Source organism: Erinaceus europaeus, chromosome 5 (genome assembly GCF_950295315.1).
Source record: "Erinaceus europaeus chromosome 5, mEriEur2.1, whole genome shotgun sequence".
Taxonomy (NCBI): domain Eukaryota; kingdom Metazoa; phylum Chordata; class Mammalia; order Eulipotyphla; family Erinaceidae; genus Erinaceus; species Erinaceus europaeus.
The window spans coordinates 93499320-93518380 of NC_080166.1; the positions used below are offsets into that span (position 1 = coordinate 93499320).

Here is a 19061-nt window from a genome sequence, read left to right on the forward strand (position 1 = left end):
AAATGTAGTCATATAAATCACTAGTTAATATGAGAGGGGAAAATTAATTGTATGTCTCGAAGGTTTTTAAAACACAAACTGAATCTTTTTAATATATAGGCTGTGTAATTGATATGCAACGGTCTCAAAAGCCTAGACCATGTAGATCAGAAGCAACCAATAGCACAGCTATATACAAGATACTGGGTACTGTACAGCAGACCCTAACAAAAGGGTGGTGGGAATTGTGTGGAGTTGTACCCCTCCTACCCTATGGCTTTGTTAATTTATCCTTTCTTAAATAAAAATAAATAAATAAATAAATAAATAAAAAAGAATTTTGGTCCATGGCTCCCCACCTACAGGGGAGTCACTTCACAGGTAGTGAAGCAGGTCTGCAGGTGTCTATCTTTCTCTCTCCTCCGCGCCCTCCCCCCCCCCCCCCCCCCCCGTCTTCCCCTCCTCTCTCCATTTCTTTCTGTCCTATCCAGCCTGTTTCTCTCTTTCTCTAGTGGGGTAGGGCTCTGGGGAGGCGGGGTTCCTGAACATATTGGTCAGGTAATCCCCACCTGCAGGGGAGTCGCTTCACAAAAGGTGAAGCAGGTCTGCAGGTGTCTTTCTCTCCCCCTCTGTCTTCCCCTCCTCTCTCCATTTCTCTCAGTCCTATCCAACAACGACATCAATAACAACAACAATAAAACAAGGGCAACAAAAAGGCAATAAATAAATACATAAATAAATAAATATTAAAAAATAAAAATTTTGGTCCAGTGATCTGGGAAGTGGTGCAATAGATAAAGCATTGAACTCTTAAGCATGAGGTCCCAAGTTCAATCCCTGGCAGCACAAGTACCAGAATTATATCTGGGTTTTTTTTCTCTCCTCCTTTCTCATTAGTAAATAAATAAAATCTTCAAAAAGAAAATAATTTTGGTCCATACTCCCAGAGGGTAAGTATTAGGGGAACAATCATAGGGCTCTGAACTCTAAGTCCATCAAGACCCAGAGAGAGAAAAGAAAGAAAAAAAAAAAGAAAAAAAAGGAAGGGCATTCAGAAGTAGTCTGGACTATAGAAAAAAAAAGGCATATATATATATATAGTTATAGAAATAAGTCAACCCATATCTGTGATCTTGGGAGAACTAATGTAGTTCCCAATGGAGGGAATGGAAACACAGAACTCTGGTGGTGGAAAAGGTGTGGAATTATACATCCATTATCTTATAATTTCATAAATCAATATTAAACCACTAATAAAAACTGAAACTATATTAAAAAATTTTAAAAAGGAAAACTTTTAAAATAACTAATCTATGCTTGAAATGTTTGAATTTTTTTCATCCAGCTGTGTTATCAGAGGTATTATTAATGTCCAATGTTGTTATTGGCCCAGGAGTTAGCATAGTGGAGAAAGCACTAAAATTGTAGGCACATTATCTGGAGTTTGATCCTTAGCATGACGTGCTAAAACTCTCATTCTGTCTGTCTCTGTTTCACACACAAATAAATTTAAAATTTTTATTTATTAATTTATTGGATAGAGACAGAGAGAAACTGAGAGAGAGAAACTTGCAGCACTGCTTCAGTATCTGTGAAGCTTTTTTCCTACAAGTGGGAACCAGGGGCTTGAACTTGAGTCCTTGTAAATTTTAACATGTGTGCTCAACAGAATGTGACACCACCCAGCCCTCATAAAATAGTATTTTATAAGTTTAAAAGTCATTTAGTGGTCCAGGAGGTGACGCAGTGATAAAGCTTTGGACTCTCAAGCATGAGGTCCTGAGTTTGATCCCCAGCTGCACATGTACCAGAGTGATGTCTGGTTCCTTCTCTCTCCTCCTATCTTTGTCATAAATAAAATCTTTTAAAAAAATTAAAAAAAATTAATTAGTCTATTTGGTTAGTTCACCTTGGAGAGAGCCTGCTTTGCCTTGCATGTAACTCATTCTCATGCTCTCAGCACACCCAAATAAAAGTAATATTGGCACTAAGGGATGCTTCAGTGCTGTAATGTTTCTCCCTTTTCTCTCTCTCTGAAGGTCAAACTGTAGTGGCGAATACCAGTTTTGTGTTTGTGTGTGTGTCTATGCTTACAGGTATATATATATATATATATATATATATATATATATATATATATATATATATATATATGGTGGAGCTAGATATATATATCTCTGACTTATTCTTAGAAACACAGAAATTTAAAATTCAAGGAGGCCCTAGATTACCTATTTGTTCTTTCCTTTCAAAGATGCTGAAGCATCCAAAAATATGTTCATAAATAGTACTGTAACAATGGAAGCTTTGAGCCAGGAATTACCGAATTTCATTTTCCCTAATAATCAATCATTTGACATGCATTATACTCACTTTTACAATACACATACTGGGGGCTGGGCAGTGGCACACCCAGTTAAGCATACAATTACCATGTACAAGAACATAGGTTCAAGTTCTTGCTTCCTGCCTGCAGGAGGAACACTTTATGAGTGGTGGAGCTAGTCTGTGGGTGTTTATCTTTATCTCTCCTTTATCTTCCTCTCAATTTCTATCTGTCCTATCAAATTAAAAAGAAAAGGAAAATGGCCACCAGGAGTGGTGGATTTGCTGTGCAGCCACTGAACCCTAGTGATAACCCTGGTAACAAACAAAATGAAACAACAAAAAAAAACTTTTAATTTTTATTATTATGCATTTATTGATTCGTTCACAAAACTGTGATCAGTAGTATAACTTCACATATTAATATTTGTATATGTCATTCTGTAATCACAAACTTCTAATACCATTTACCTGCTCCTCTCACCAACACCACCTTCTTCTGCTTCCTTGGTAACCACTTTTTTTTGCTGTCAGAGTCTAAGAATTCTTTTCCTTGGGTTTGTGTTACTTCATTTGTCTTATTTCTTTATATTATACATCCATATAGTAACTGCTTTTCTCTTTGTGACTTATTTTACTTAGTGTAATTACCATAAGTTTCATCCATCTTGTTGTAAAAGGCATTTTTAAAAAATAGTTGAGTGTTAATAATGGCCCATTTGGTTAATATCACACCACCTGATCATCTGGGGCCCTAGTTAGGGAATTCTTAGATTTCCCTACACATATTATGGGCCGAGACCTCTAAAGGGTCCCTCTCCCCACTACCACGGGTGGCTTCCATAAGGAATAGCATCTTTTGGGCCTTCCCAGGAGCCTGACTTTACCATAAAGCAATGACAGTAGGGATAGCCCCAGTCTCCTAAGGGAGGCTGGGGGTATCCTGCCCTGCCACCTGAAAAAGACTGGTCCTGAAATGAGTGCAGCCTGCAATGTTCCTCAGATGTGACCATGAGCTATAAGCTCAGACTAATAGGAACTTAGAGGTTACACAGGCTCTTGTGCTAAATGTATATGCCCCGGAACAGGAGGATGGAGGTAAATAGTTAATATTAGCCACAGAATTTTTTTTTAACAAAAATGGGAGCTATCCCTACCCTAACTCAACTTTCTAGCCATTTTCTCCACTCTGACACCATTCTCTCAGACAATTTTCTTATCCAGTCTCTGACTAGCTCCCAAACTTAAGCAAAACTACCATAGTTGTATGCCCCCAAGAACATACCTAAAATGGATTTCCTAGCTTTCTTCTACCTTAAAACCCTTAATCTCATCTGCTCTAATCCTACTTCTTGGTTCCTGTTTATTAGCCATTTTATCTCAACTTAGATCATACCACCTTCCAGACACTAAGTTACAGATGCTACCATGACTCCATCCTGACTTCTCTGGGCAGACGACCTCACCAATGTGTCCTGGACCCTTGAATCTCCAGAGCTCTGGTCCACTAGGGAAAGTTATAAACAGGCTGGAGGTATGGGTCAACCTGTCAACGCCCATGCTCAACAAAGAAGCAGCTACAGAAGCCAGAACTCCTATCTTCTGCTCCCTATAAACAACCTTGATCCATACTCCCAAAGGGGGAGAAGTGATAGGAGGAAGATAAAAGGGCTCTGAACTCCAGCTCCATCAGCACCCAAAGAGAGAGAAGGAAAGGAGAGGGACATATGGAAGTAGGGGAGAAGAGAAGATTGAATCAGAAAAAAAAGGGGGGGGGGCAACTATATAGATGTGGACAGATAGTTGTAGAGAAGATGCTTGGCTTGTATCTATAACCTTAGGGGAACAGCAGTGGATTGCAGTGGGGAGAGTGAAAATTCAGAATTCTGGTGGTGGGGATAGTGTGGATTCAAACCCCTGTTGACATGTAATTGTGTAATATAAAATAAAGAACACACACACACACAAATAGTTAAGGGTTGAAAATAAATACACCTTTGAGCACCCTATTGGTACTATCCTTGTAATATGAAGTCTGAGAATCTATCATAACTTCACTACCCATTAAATTATACTGTAGAACTTTGGACAAGGTTGTTGGACACCTGGGTTGCTTCCAGGTTTTGGCTATTACAAATTGTGCTGCCAAGAACATACGTGTACACAGATCTTTTTGGATGGATGTGTTGGATTCCTTAGGATATTCCTCCAACAACAGATGAGTGGCTGAGCAAGTTGTGGTATATATACACAATGGAATACTACTCAGCTGTAAAAAATGGTGACTTCACCGTTTTCAGCCGATCTTGGATGGACCTTGAAAAAATCATGTTGAGTGAAATAAGTCAGAAACAGAAGGATGAATACGGGATGATCTCACTCTCAGGCTGAAGTTGAAAAACAAGATTAGAAAAGAAAACACAAGTCGAACATGAAATGGAATTGGAGTATTACACCAAAGTAAAACAGGTCCATGAAAAATGATGAATGAAATAGTGGGGGTTGTATTGTTAAATGGGAATCTGGGGAATGTTATGCATGTAAAAAAAAAAAAAAAGAAGTAGAAATGCAAAGCAGAAATTGACTGAGTTTGGAGTATGGCACCAAAGTAAGAAAGCAGAAGTACACTAGAGTTTGCAGTGAGTACCTCCCTAATACTTCCTCTCCACTTTCCCAAGCTTTGGGTCCATGATTGCTCAACAATTTGTTTGGCTTTGTATGTTAACTCTCTTTTCAGTCACCAGGTTCCAGGTGTCATCAGGATGCCGGCCAGACTTCCCTGGATTGAAGACCCCACCAATATGTCCTGGAGCTCAGCTTCCCCAGAGACCCACCCTACTAGGGAAAGAGAGAGGCAGACTGGGAGTATGGACCGACCAGTCAACGCCCATGTTCAGCGGGGAAGCAATTACAGAAGCCAGACCTTCTACCTTCTGCAACCCACAATGACCCTGGGTCCATGCTCCCAGAGGGATAGAGAATGGGAAAGCTATCGGGGGAGGGGGTGGGATATGGAGATTGGGTGGTGGGAATTGTGTGGAGTTGTACCCCTCCTACCCTATGGTTTTGTTAATTAATCCTTTCTTAAATTAAAAAAAAAAAAAACTTTCCTTTCTTAAATTAAAAAAAAAAAAACTTCCCTCAGGGGATAAAAAAAAAAAGAAGACACACACACACACACAAAAAAAAGAACTTTGGACAAGGATATTTTCAAAATGCTGAGAAGGGTGAGTTTTACTTTCACTCCTGTCACCTTTCCTGTCTCCTTTCAAGGATTTCTTCATAGGATAGCATGAGTGATCTTTTAAAATAAAAACCAGAATATTAACTCCCTTTCTATTTAGAAAAGAATCCAAATTATTTCTTATGCTTTAAAAAATGCTAGATCTGATTTTAGCTTTCTAATCTGCTAAAAAATAAGCTTCTCTCATACAGAAATAACTGCTAAGCTATTGTGAGATTTGGATTAAATGTTATTTAATTCATTTAAATAAGATATTTAATTTAAATTGAATTATTTAAAGTTATCTCATAGGTGTGGGAGTTGTCACAGCAGTAGTGCTCTATACTTGCACATATAACTTTCTAAGTTTGACCCCAGCACTACATTTGCTAGCATGCTTTTCTGCCTTCTCTCTCTCTGTAAATCAAATACATCTTAAAAAAAATTTTTTTTAAATACCCCAAGCCATAGTGGAGAAGCTTCATGAGCAGTGAAGCAGCACTGCAGGGGCCCCTTCCTCCCTCCTTCCCTCCTTTCCCTTTTCAATTTCTCTGTCTTAGCCAAAATAAAATGAAGTATAAGAAATAAGTAAATAATAAATAAGTTATCTTACTTGCTAGAATGGTATACTAGTTGAACATCTTATCAGAGTGGTTCTATCACGTGTAAGTGTTGGTTTTGTAGGAGCTACTTTGGAATGTTTTCCAAAATTTAGAAAATGTTTCTCTTAGAATAATGCCATCTTAGTGAGGTAATAGGAATAACTGAGTGGAGCTCTCTAAGCTATATGCTTAAGGAGTAGGTCAAGAAGCAGTGCTTTTGGGATTATTAAAATTAAGAGGCTTTTTTTTTAATAGTGAGGAGACTCTAGAATTATGGTAGTAGGTAGAGTAAGTTATATACATTGTTAAAGTATAAGACTAAACCATTAAAATTTTAAGTATTGCTAACTAATGTTAAATCAATAACTAATTCAGAGAAATATAATTTCCTATAAATTATTCTATATGGGAACTGTTAGGTGACACCCCCCCCTTCTTAAACTTAACATGGACACCAAGTTCCATGACCTATGTTTTCAAATTATAGTTAAAGTCACATATAATAATTATTTAACTACTTGGAATGTATGCATTTTTCTTAAATTATTAAGAATTATTTATAGAAGTCAATTTATAGATGCATTATTGTTAGTACATAGAATATAATTTCAGTGCCTAATATAAAATGAGAATACTGTTAGTTGCAAAATATGTTTATCTCTGAATGAATTCTGGAATTTAAAATCAACAATTTCACTTTTTAATTTGGGCAAATACATCTTACATATGTTTCAAATGTAGATAACATTTATAAACAACTTACATGAGTAGAATTCACTACATCTTGTAAGTTCCTCAAAACGACCAGTCTCCTATCTTCACTATTTCTTTACTTATGAGTATTCTGAACATTTGAAATTTTTGGCCCAAAGAACTAGTTAATAACTAACTATAAATAAATGTCTTAGAATGACTGAAAATACCATGCATTAAGTGCCAGGACCTTTTCATCAAATATTCAAATTTTGGTTGTAACAAATCTTAGACCTTGTATTTGCTGAGTCATTTAACAAGTACAAGAAATAAAGATGATATGGAGGAATTTACCCAAGGTCTCATAAATTCATGGCAAAAAGGGAACTATAACCAAATTCATTCCTGATTAAAGACTGTTTCCACAATGATATGGTAGTTCAAATCAAAGCTAAAAATGTTTGGCATTTGATTTACCCTTTTATTTAGACCTTGAATTAAAAATCTTAACCTTGAAAAATCTTAGACCTTAAATAAAAATCTTTTATAGCCTAAAATAGCAAATACTTTTGACGAACTACTTTAGCTATTAGTGAACTAGAAATAGAATATAATCACAGTATTTCTATCACAGCAGATTAGTGATACATTATTAAAAGAAATGTAGTGATGTAAACTTGCAGGTTTCCAGGAACATTTTAAAACTTGTAATGCTATTAGATATTTTAGGGTCTCATGAGACTACTTTGATGTGGACAAAGAAATAAACTTGTAGAAAAAGATAAGTTTTGATAATTCTTATCTATTTTATTCCCTGAAAGAACTATTGGGCAGATATCAGCAGCTTCAGAAGTTGAATATTATAGATGAAAAAGGGAAAAAACTGAAATCCATCTAGTTCTGGAATTTGGGGATGAGTTTTGGAAGATGGTTTGATCTTGTAATCTTTCTTACTGGACCTCTCTTGACATTCATTGTCTTCTGGTTAACTAGATTAAGTCTCCCCCTGAAATATAATAAGTATTAATCACATATTTATGTCACTAATGTATACAACAAAATGTTATATGTCAGATGAAGGATACTATATTATACCCAACCCCATCCAGCCCACAGTTATTCAGGTAAAAATTTTCCATGGAGGGAGTCGAGTGGTAGCACAGCGGGTTAAGCACATGTGGCTCAAATCACAAGGATGGGCATAAGGATCCCGGTTCGAGCCCCCGGCTCCCCACCTGCAGGGGAGTTGCTTCACAGGTGGTGAAGCAGGTCTACAGGTGTCTATCTTTCTCTCCTCCTCTCTGTCTTCCCCTCCTCTCTACATTTCTCTCTGTCCTATCTAACAACAACAGCAATAATAACTACTACAACAATAAAGCAACAAGGGCAACAAAAGGGAATAAATAAATAAATAAATATTAAAAAATTTCCCATGGAGATTGCTTATGATACAATGCTAAACTATGGAATCACATATAATCTCCTTACAGCTAAACTACAGGACAGATAATACAAGGAGTGGGAATCATCCCACAAGATATCTACTATAGAGTCTATAGTAGATAAATATATGGTTGAACCTTTGGCATGATATTGAGTGTGCTCAATGAATTTTTTTGTATTTTTAATAATGACTATATAACCCTGCATAGAATAAGATTATATAAAATAAAGATTGAGTAATTCTTATGTACCTAATATAGGACTAAGAAAAATTTATCTGTAGCTATATTCTTATAACTATAACATTTTTTGTCATTGAATTTAAAACAATTTTTATTCATTATTAATAGTGTGTTACAAGATTTTAAGATTACAATAAATAGTTCTACACCACACCAGGACCAAGGTTCTGTATCCCTAAGCCCCAACTCACAAAGATAAGCACCATACTCCTTATAATTTTTACAAACACATTTCTCATTTTTTTATTAATCAAATTATTTTTGTTTACATAGGAAATTAATTTAAACTGCATGGTCACCTATAGTTGCTTCAGACTTCATCTCTCTGTACTAAAAAGGCTGATAATTATATGGGTCTACATTTATATTGTTAATGGTATCGTTTTAAGCTTCCCTTGGGTACAGTACTGTTATAGCTTAAAAAATAAAATACCTGAGGATGAAAATTATTCCTGGGGTCTACAAAAATTTATATGAATAATTACCAAACAGAATGCATTTTTTTAAAAGTTATTTTACTGTCTAGAAGATTATGATGCTGTCATAAGATCTAGAAGTTTAACTTTTCAAAAATAAGGGACACCTGTTTACCAGTACCATTCAAATGTAAATATAATTAATTCAAAAGGAAAGCTATAATTAAACTTACATCTTCATTAGATTCCCTTTCATTCTAGGCAGGTGATCGATCTGTTGTTTTTTAGAAACTTTGGGTAAGCCAGAGACCTGCAATATAAAACATTGAGTGTTGGTGATTGAAAGCTAGCTCTAACTCTCTCTGCCTCTGTCTCTTTGCCTTTCTCTTAAAAAAAATAATAAAGTCAGGGGGTGGTGGTGAATCCGGTTAAGTGCACACAGCATAAGGTGCAAGATCCCTCACAAGGATCTGGGTCTGAGCCCCTGCTCCCCACCTGAAAGGGGAATGCTTTACAAGTAGTGAAGTAGGTCTACAGGTGTCTTTCTCCCTCTCTATCTCCTCATCCTCTCTCATTTTCTCTCTGTCCTATCCAATAAAATGGGGGAAAAAATGTCTACCAGGATCAGTGTATTCATAGTGCCAGAACTAAATCCCATCGATAACCCTGGAGACAAAATAAAATAAAGTCAGCCTGACCATTTCGCCAGCTGGGGCCCTAATCGGTGAGTCCTGAGATTCCCAAACAGATTTGATGGGCCTAGAACTCGAATAAATCCCTCTCCATTACCGGTCATCTCTATCAGAAGCAACAAAACAGACCCCTTTTGTGGGCCCCCAATAGGACCTTGCCCTCAACTTGGATCAACAATGGTAAGAGAATGTTCCATCCTCCAAAGGAATGATGGACAACATACTCTATGTTACACCTGAGGAAGATGGGTCCAGAAGTTGGGGCAGCTTGGAATGTTCCTACTCATGACCATAGAATAGAATGTGAGTTCAAATCTACAGGGAAGCAGAGGTCACTTAGGCTCCTAAGATGAATATGGGCCCCAGATCACATCAAATTGGGGTTTACAGTCAACAATATTTATACACCTTTCCTATATTTGGGAGTTACTCTCTTCCCTGATCCAGCTTTCTGGTCCTTTATGCAGCCATGACATCATCTTCCCAGACAATAATTAGGATCCACCTGCATATCAGATTTCAGGCTCAGGCAAATACAAACAAACAAACAAACAAAAACCAAAACCAAAAACCACTAGTATAGCTACAGGCCCTTCGAAATATAACAAACACATGCCTACCAGCTGTCTACAAAATGGAGGATCCCCTCCCCCACCCCCCGACCCAAACACTTCATCTGCACTATTCCAACCTTTAGGTCCATGATTGTTCAACAATTTGTTTGGCTTTGTATCTTAAACTCTCTTTTCAGCTACCAGGTTCCAGATGCTAGCATGATGCCAAACAGACTTCCCCCCACCAATGTGCCTTGAAGCTTCGCTTCCCCAGAGCCCTTCCCCACTAGGGAAAGAGAGGCAGGCTGGGAGTGTGGATCAACCTGTCAATGCCCATGTTCAGAGGGGAAGCAATTACAGAAGCCAGACCTTCCACCCTCTGCATCCCACAGCGACCTTGGGTCCATACTCCCAGAGGGTTAAACAATAGGAAAGCTTATCAGGGGAGGAGATGGGATACAGATATCTGATGGTGGGAATTGTGTGAAGTTCTACCTCTCCTTGCCTATGGTTTTGTCAATGTTTCCTTTTTATAAATAAAAAATTTTTAAAAAATTAAAAAATAAAGTCAGCCTGGGAGCAGTGAAATCCACATGCACAAGATAGGGAAAAAAGTTTATAATAAATTATCCTTAAATTTCATTTCAGAGATGAGTATAACTTTTCAATTCTTTTATAACCAGGTTCTTTGATAATATATGCAAGAGAAGGTGAAGAATAATGGTTATAAATGAATTGAAAAGTTACTCATCTCTAAAATGAAATACAGTTCTATGTCATTTTGATAGTACATATTCATACCTATATATCTATATAAAGCATTTAAACATTTCTAAATAAATAAAATTTATTCATATCAAACACCTATCCTGACCACAATTGAATAACATAGAAATATTAAAAGGAACTCTTCTATCTAAATGAAATAATTCTACAAAAAAAATAAGGAAATAAAGAGAACCAGAACTCATAATGATAGTAAGCCTCCAGATATCAACAATTCTCCCTCATTGTAATTGGATCAAACTTAACAAATTAAAAGGTACAAAGTAGTCAGATGGCTTAAATGCAATACCCACCAACATTCTGACAAAAGAGACTTGTTAAAGTTATATAGACTAGAGGAGGCAAATACTGGCAAACTTTATCATCTTTGCATTCTATGTGAAGAATTCTATTCCTTCTTTGTACCTTATATCTAAGAGTCTGTCTTGCAGGATATAAGATTGTTAAATGACAGAATCTGTCTTTGAGTATTCTGAGTATGTCATTCTATTCTTTTCTGGCTCATAGAGCTTTCAGCTGAGAAGTCTGAAACCCAATTCCACCAGGATCCATGGGGGGGGGGGTGGAAATAGTAATAGGTGTAGCTGTGACTTAAAATGGAAAAGAGGGGAGTCAAGTGGTAGCGAAGTGCAGGTGGCACAAAGTGCAAGGATCCTGGTTCGAGCCCCCAGCTCCCCACCTGCAGGGTAGTCACTTCACAAGCAGTGAAGCAGGTCTGCAGGTGTCTATCTTTATATCCCCCTCTCTGTTTTCCCTTCATCTTTCCATTTCTCTCTGTCCTATCCAACAACAATGAAAACAATAATAACTACAACAATAAAAAAATGGAAGAGAAGACAGGGCCATAGAAAAAATAGGATACGGGGGTTCCAGAAGATGGTAGACTGAGAAGCTGCTAGTGGCTTGAGCTCTGACCACATCCTCTGGAAACGGTAGGAATTTCTGCCTTTAGTAGGCCAGTCAGTAAGAGGTTCTAGAGGTGACACCAAGGAGGTGACTATAACTTAATTTGGGTTAAAAAAATAGAGTAGAAAAAAAGAGAAAAAAATTTTTTTCTTTTAAATTATTATATCCAAATCGTACCTCCTCCCCCTTCCACCCCCATAAGCAGTCCCTGGGAACCAGCTCCTAGCAGGCTCCCCTGCTTAGCTTCTTTCTTTACCAGGATTCCCATCCCACCAAGGAGTATCATTCATTCTAAGTCTAGTCCCTTCTGAAACCTCTGGCCTTTTTTCTTTCTAAGTAGCCAACACCCCCCGCATAGCTAATTAAATAATTTTTTAAATTTTTTAAATAAAAAACTTTCCTTCCACAGCTCTTTTATTACTGTTCTTTTTCTTATATTTTTCTTTTTTCTCTCTCTCTTTCTCATTTTTCTTTTTCTCATTCTTGTCATCCTTTCTTCCTTAATCCTACAGCTTCCAAAGTGACAGGCCCCATCCCCCGAACCACCAAACAGTGTGCTTTCACTGATACACGTTTGGGAATTATTTTGGGGAAGAATTCTGACACAGAGTGGACTCTCACTGCGAGTATCTCTGCTCAACTTTCCTTCCTCTTTTAACTACTCCTAGAATATACAGTGGATAGTAGATTTACATAACTGTCTATTTCAGCTAACCTTGTCTAGTCCTGAGGTTTTTTTTTTGTTTGTTTGTTTTCCTTTCTTAACAATCAGCTGCCACCGCTCACGAGGTTTGAGGTAATCTGGGACAGGGTTTTTTTTTTTTGTACCCTGCTCTATTTTATTATTAATATTATATAAAGGCATATATCTTCCCCCCCTTTAGGTTGATCAGAATTAACTCTTAGGGTATCTTTCATTGCTAGGGTAGTGGGCATCTTATCTATTGTGGGAGGAACTTGTCTCGTTACTCCTACCTCCTCTACAGACTCTCCCCTTCCTCCTCCTAGCTAATTAAAAAAATTAAATTAAATTAAAAATAAAGTAATAAAAAACCTTTCCTTTCACTGCTCTTTAATTACAGCTCTTGCTCTTATCTTTTCGGTCTCTTGTTTCTTTTTTTTTATGTTGTCATACACTTCTTCCTTCTTCTTTGTCTTTCTGAATTTAGGAATTATTTTGGGGAAGATATCTGACTCAGAGTGGACTCTCTATGTGTGTATCTCTGCTCTACTTCCTTTTCCACTCTTGTTACCCCTAGAATACACAGTGGATAGTAGATTTGCATAACTGTCTATTCTTGCTATCCCTTCTTTATTTTCTCTTTCTTCTTCACTGGGAATTGGTTACTATTTTTTCACAGACTGGAGACATTGTTTGGCTAACTGGTAATGATTAAAATGCTTAATTACTTGCTTCAGTTGCTATTGTAATTCCTGAGGTTTGTGATTGCATTTGTCATAAAGGTATTTAGTACAGTGTTGCTTGTACTCAAAACACAAAAACTGAGGAAAAACAGAACATAAAAATAAGAAACACATAAATTAAAAAATGGGTAGATCAAAAACAAATAAAACTGCTACTCCAATGAATGAAGACAAGAGCCCTGAAGAAACTACAAATCAGCCAGAAGTAACCATAGATAAGAAAAGTATGCAAGCAATAATAAACTTATTAATCACAGAAATGAAAACAACATTGGAAGAAAGGAATGGCAGTATTAGGGAAACAAAAGTTGAGACCCCCAAGGAAAATACTGATTATCTTGAGGCAATTAGAGAACTGAAAGCTGAAATAGCTGAACTGAGGAAAGAAGCTGAGGGAAGGAAAAGCAGACTAACAGAAGCAGAAAACATAATTAGTCAGACATAGGATGAGTTAGAGAAAACTAAGAAAGAGGGAGAGAGCTCAAAAGGAGATTGAGAAACACTGAAAACAACAACAGACACATATGGGATCATCTCCAAAGAAGTAACATTCATATAATTGGCCTGCCAGAGGAAGAAAGAGAGGAAGGAGAAGCAAACATTCTAGAGGAAATTATAGAAAAAAACTTCCCAGACCTGAATAACAGAAAGGACATCAAGATTCAAGAGGCCCAGAGAGTACCAAACAGAATCAACCCAGACCTGAAGACACCAAGACACATCATAGTCACAATGAGAAGAAGTAAGGATAAAGAAAGGATCCTAAAGGCTGCAAGAGAGAAACAAAAAGTCACATACAGGGGAAAACCCATAAGATTATCTGCAGACTTCTCCACTCAAACTCTAAAAGCCAGAAGAGAATGGCAAGATATCTACCGAGCCCTGAATGAAAAAGGGTTTCAACCAAGGATAATATATCCTGCTAGGCTTTCATTCAAACTAGATGGAGGGATCAAAACCTTCTTAGACAAACAACAGTTAAAGAAAGCAACCATCACCAAGCCGGCCCTGAAAGAGGTTCTAAAAGACCTCTTATAAACAAGAACATCACTATAATACTTGCAATATATCAGAGCAAACAAAAATTTTTTTTGAACAATGGCACTACAATACATTAAATCCATAATATCAATAAATGTCAATGGCTTAAACTCACCCATCAAAAGGCACAGAGTGGGGGGATGGATCAGAAAACACAACCCAACCATAAGCTGCTTGCAAGAATCCCATGTGTCACAACAAGAAAGGGACAGAACAAAAAAGGAAAACTATAGACCAATATCTCTGATGAACATAGATGCCAAAATATTAAACAAGATCTTGGCCAACTGGATATAGCAACATATCAAAAAGATTGTCCATCATAACCAAGTGGGATTCATCCCAGGAATGCAAGGCTGGTTCAACATCCGTAAGTCAATCAATGTCATTCACATCATCAATAAAAGCAAAGCCCAAAACCACATGATTATCTCAATAGATGCAGAGAAGGCCTTTGACAAAATCCAACAACCATTCATGCTCAAAACTCTACAAAAAATGGGAATAGATGGGAAAGTCCTCAAGATAGTGGAGTCTATATATAGCAAACCTATAGCCAACATCAAACTCAATGGACAGAAGCTGAAAGCATTCCCCCTCAGATCGGGGACTAGACAGGGCTGTCCACTGTCACCATTACTCTTCAACATAGTATTGGAAGTTCTTGCCATAGCAATCAGGCAAGAGAAAGAAATCAAAGGAATACAGATTGGAAGGGAAGAAGTCAAGCTCTCACTATTTGCAGATGATACGATAGTATACATAGAAAATCCTAAAGAATCCAGCAGAAAACTACTGGAAGTTATTAGGCAATATAGCAAGGTATCAGGCTACAAAATCAATGTACAAAAATCAGTGGCATTTCTTTATGCAAACACTAAATCTGAAGAAGAAGACATCCAGAAATCACTCCCCTTTACTGTTTCAGCAAAATCAATCAAATACCTAGGAATAAAGTTGACCAAAGAAGTGAAAGACTTGTATGCTGAAAACTATGAGTCGCTACTCAAGGAAATAGAAACTGATACCAAGAAATGGAAAGATATCCCATGCTCATGAATAAATATCATCAAAATTAATATTCTCCCCAGAGCCATATACAAATTTAATGCAATACCCATCAAAGTTCCACCAAGCTTCTTTAAGAGAATAGAACAAACACTACAATCATTTATCTGGAACCTGAAAACACCTAGAATTGCCAAAACCATCTTGAGGAAAAGAAACAGAAATGGTGGCATCACACTCCCAGACCTTAAACTATATTATAAAGCCATCATCATCAAAATAGCATGGTACTGGAACAAAAATAGACACACAGACCAGTGGAACAGAATTGAAAGCCCAGAAATAAATCCCCACACCTATGGACATCTAATCTTTGATAAGGGGGCCCGAAGGATTAAATGGAAGAAGGAGTCTCTCTTCAATAAATGGTGCTGGGAAAACTGGGTTATAACATGCAGAAGAATGAAATTGAACCACTTTATCTCACCAGAGACAAAAATCAACTCCAAATGGATCAAAAACCTAGATATCAGACCAGAAACAATCAAATACTTAGAGGAAAACATTGGTAAAACACTTTCCCACCTACACCTCAAGGACATCTTTGATGAATCAAACCCAATTGCAAGGAAGACTAAAGCAGAAACAAACCAATGGGACTACATCAAATTGAAAAGCTTCTGCACATCCAAAGAAACTATTAAACAAACAAAGATACCCCTCACAGAATGGGAGAAGATCTTCACATGCCAGACATCAGACAAGAAACTAATCACCAAAATATATAAAGAGCTTAGCAAACTTAGCACCAAAAAAGCAAATGACCCCATCCAAAAATGGGCAGACGATATGAACAAAACATTCACCTCAGAAGAGATCCAAAAGGCTAACAAACATATGAAAAACTGCTCTAGGTCACTGATTGTCAGAGAAATGCAAATTAAGACAACATTGAGATACCACCTCACTCCTATAAGAATGGCATACATCAAAAAGGACAGCAGCAACAAATGCTGGAGAGGTTGTGGGGACAGAGGAACCCTTTTACATTGCTGGTGGGAATGTAAATTGGTACAGCCTCTGTGGAGAGCAGTCTGGAAAACTCTCAGAAGGCTAGACATGGACCTTCCATATGATCCAGTAATTCCTCTCCTGGGGTTATACCCCAATGACTCCATAACACCCAACCAAAAAGAGGTGTGTACTCCTATGTTCATAGCAGCACAATGCATAATAGCTAAAACCTGGAAGCAATCCAGATGTCCAACAACAGATGAGTGGCTGAGAAAGCTGTGGTATATATACAGAATGGAATACTATGCAGCTATCAAGAACAATGAACCCACCTTCTCTGACCCATCTTGGATAGAGCTAGAAGGAACCATGTTAAGTGAGCTAAGTCAGAAAGATAAAGATGAGTATGGGATGATCCCACTCATCAACAGAAGTTGAGAAAGAAGATCTGAACGGGAAACTAAAAGCAGGACCTGACCAAATTGTAAGTAGGGCACCAAAGTAAAAACCCTGTGGTGAGGGGTAGACATGCAGCTTCCTGGGCCAGTGGGGGGTGGGAGTGGGTGGGAGGGATGGGTCACAGTCTTTTGGTGGTGGGAATGGTGTTTATGTATACTCCTAGTAAAATGTAGTCATATAAATCACTAGTTAATTAATATGAGGGGGGAAATTAATTGTATGTCTTGAAGTTTTTTTAAAACACAAACTGAATCTTTTAAATATATAGGCTGTGTAATTGATATGCAATGGTCTCAAAAGCCTAGACCAAGTAGATCAGAAGCAACCAATAGCACAGCTATTGGTTATATACAAGATACTGGGTACTATACAGCAAACCCTAACAAAAGGACTTTTCAAAGTTAACCCAATTACCAAATAATGTGATGATAACATTAACTATCGATTGTCTTTTGGAACCCTAAGACAGCAGGAACCTCACATCTCCACTATAGAGCCTCTACTTCCCCCAGTCCTGGAACCATTGGGTAGGGCCCATTTTCCCGTATGCCTCTCCCAATCCATATCAAATAATGTTGCATCTGCCGATCGCAACCTAATCAACGCAACGATTGCCACCTCAACATGCCTCACTTCAGACTGTTTCCAGAGACTTCATGTGTGGAATGACAACCCTTCAGCTTCATTGCTCAGGTGAGACCTTTCCTTTCACAGTATTCTCTAATTCCATCTCAGGTGGTTCACTTTCTAACAAAGTCCCCAAACCTAGATATACACCAGTTTCTGTGAGAGAGAGCATATGTTCACACGTATCCATAAACTACTGCAAAATATATACCTGAAAGCAGAAGTACACTAGAGTTTGCAGTGAGTATCCCCCTAACATTCCTCTTCATTATTCCAAGCTTTGGGTCCATGATTGCTCAACAATTTGTTTGGCTTTGTATGTTAACTCTCTTTTCAGTCACCAGGTTCCAGATGTCATCAGGATGCCAGCCAGGCTTCCCTGGACAGAAGACCCCACCAATGTGTCCTGGAGCTCTGCTTCCCCAGAGACCCACCCTACTAGGGAAAGAGAGAGGCAGACTGGGAGTATGGACCGACCAGTCAATGCCCATGTTCAGCAGGGAAGCAATTACAGAAGCCAGACCTTCCACCTTCTGCAACCCACAATGACCCTGGGTCCATGCTCCCAGAGGGATAGAGAGTGGGAAAGCCATCAGAGGCGGGGGTGGGATATGGTGATTGGGTGGTGGGAATTGTGTGGAGCTGTACCCCTCCTACCCTATGGTTTTGATAATTAATCCTTTCTTAAATTAAAAAATAAAAAAGTGTTCATATATAATACTGAGATATGAAAATGAGTATCAGTCAAAACATAGAAGACAACACAATTGTATCACAGCTACTTAGCTGTAGTTACCTACCAAGGAATCAATCATTTATGTGTTTATTATGGAAAGAACTGCAAATCATTTATGACCTTTCAAGTCACCATAGTATCCACATGGTCAGTACTATCTGTAGTACTTTAGAATGAAAATCTTTATTCACATTTCCACTAGGGAACAGGATTATCATCTTCCTGGGAAGCTGTTAAAATGGGCTTTGATTGTTTATTAGTGATTCTGCATAATCAGGATAGGAACTATTTCACCTAAATGACAAACAAAGGTAAAGAAAGAAATCTAAATGAAGTAGAGATTTTGATTTCCTTGCCACAAAAAGAGGGGCTAGTGAGATCAGGGAAGCAAAATGAGAAAATGATATTCACCATTTATTGGAATTTAGAACCTATTATATGCTGGCCATTTCACTCAGCACTTTTTTTTTTAACTTAACTTGTATTTTTTTTATTTTGCCTCCAGAGTTATTACTGGGGCTTTGTGCCAGCACTACAAGTCCACTGCTCCACTGGTAGCCATCTTTGACTATGTTCGTTGTTGTTATTGTTGTTATTGCTGTTGTTGTTGGATAGGACAGAGAAATAGAGAGAGGAGGGGAAGATAGAGAAGAGGAGAGAAAGATAAACATCTACAGACCTGCTTCACTGCTCCTGAATCGACCCCCTTGCAGGTAGGGAGCCAGGATACCTAAGCTGGTCCTTGCACTTCTCGCCATATGCTCTTAACTTGTTGCGTTATAGCCCGACCCCCTCACTCAACACTTTGCATAAATTATCTCCAAATACAAATATACTGCAGGATACTACTATTATATCCCTTTCACATGAGAGGAAAGGAGAGATTAAGA

The 19061-nt window shown here is 37.8% G+C and overlaps 1 protein-coding gene across 2 annotated transcripts in view; it reads right to left on the bottom strand.

The window, feature by feature from the left end:
- Nucleotides 1-7608: 7608 nt before the first annotated feature.
- The window catches only part of CCDC169 (coiled-coil domain containing 169), a 31386-nt gene continuing 19933 nt past the window's right edge, over nt 7609-19061 (bottom strand). For both annotated transcript variants that reach the window (XM_007533876.2, XM_060191542.1), the window contains 2 exons: nt 9157-9233; nt 7609-7828 (listed from right to left, as the gene is read on the bottom strand). In XM_007533876.2, the coding sequence (XP_007533938.1) occupies nt 7717-7828; nt 9157-9233 (189 nt within the window). In that variant the 3' untranslated portion in view covers nt 7609-7716. The remainder of the gene's footprint in view (nt 7829-9156; nt 9234-19061) is intronic.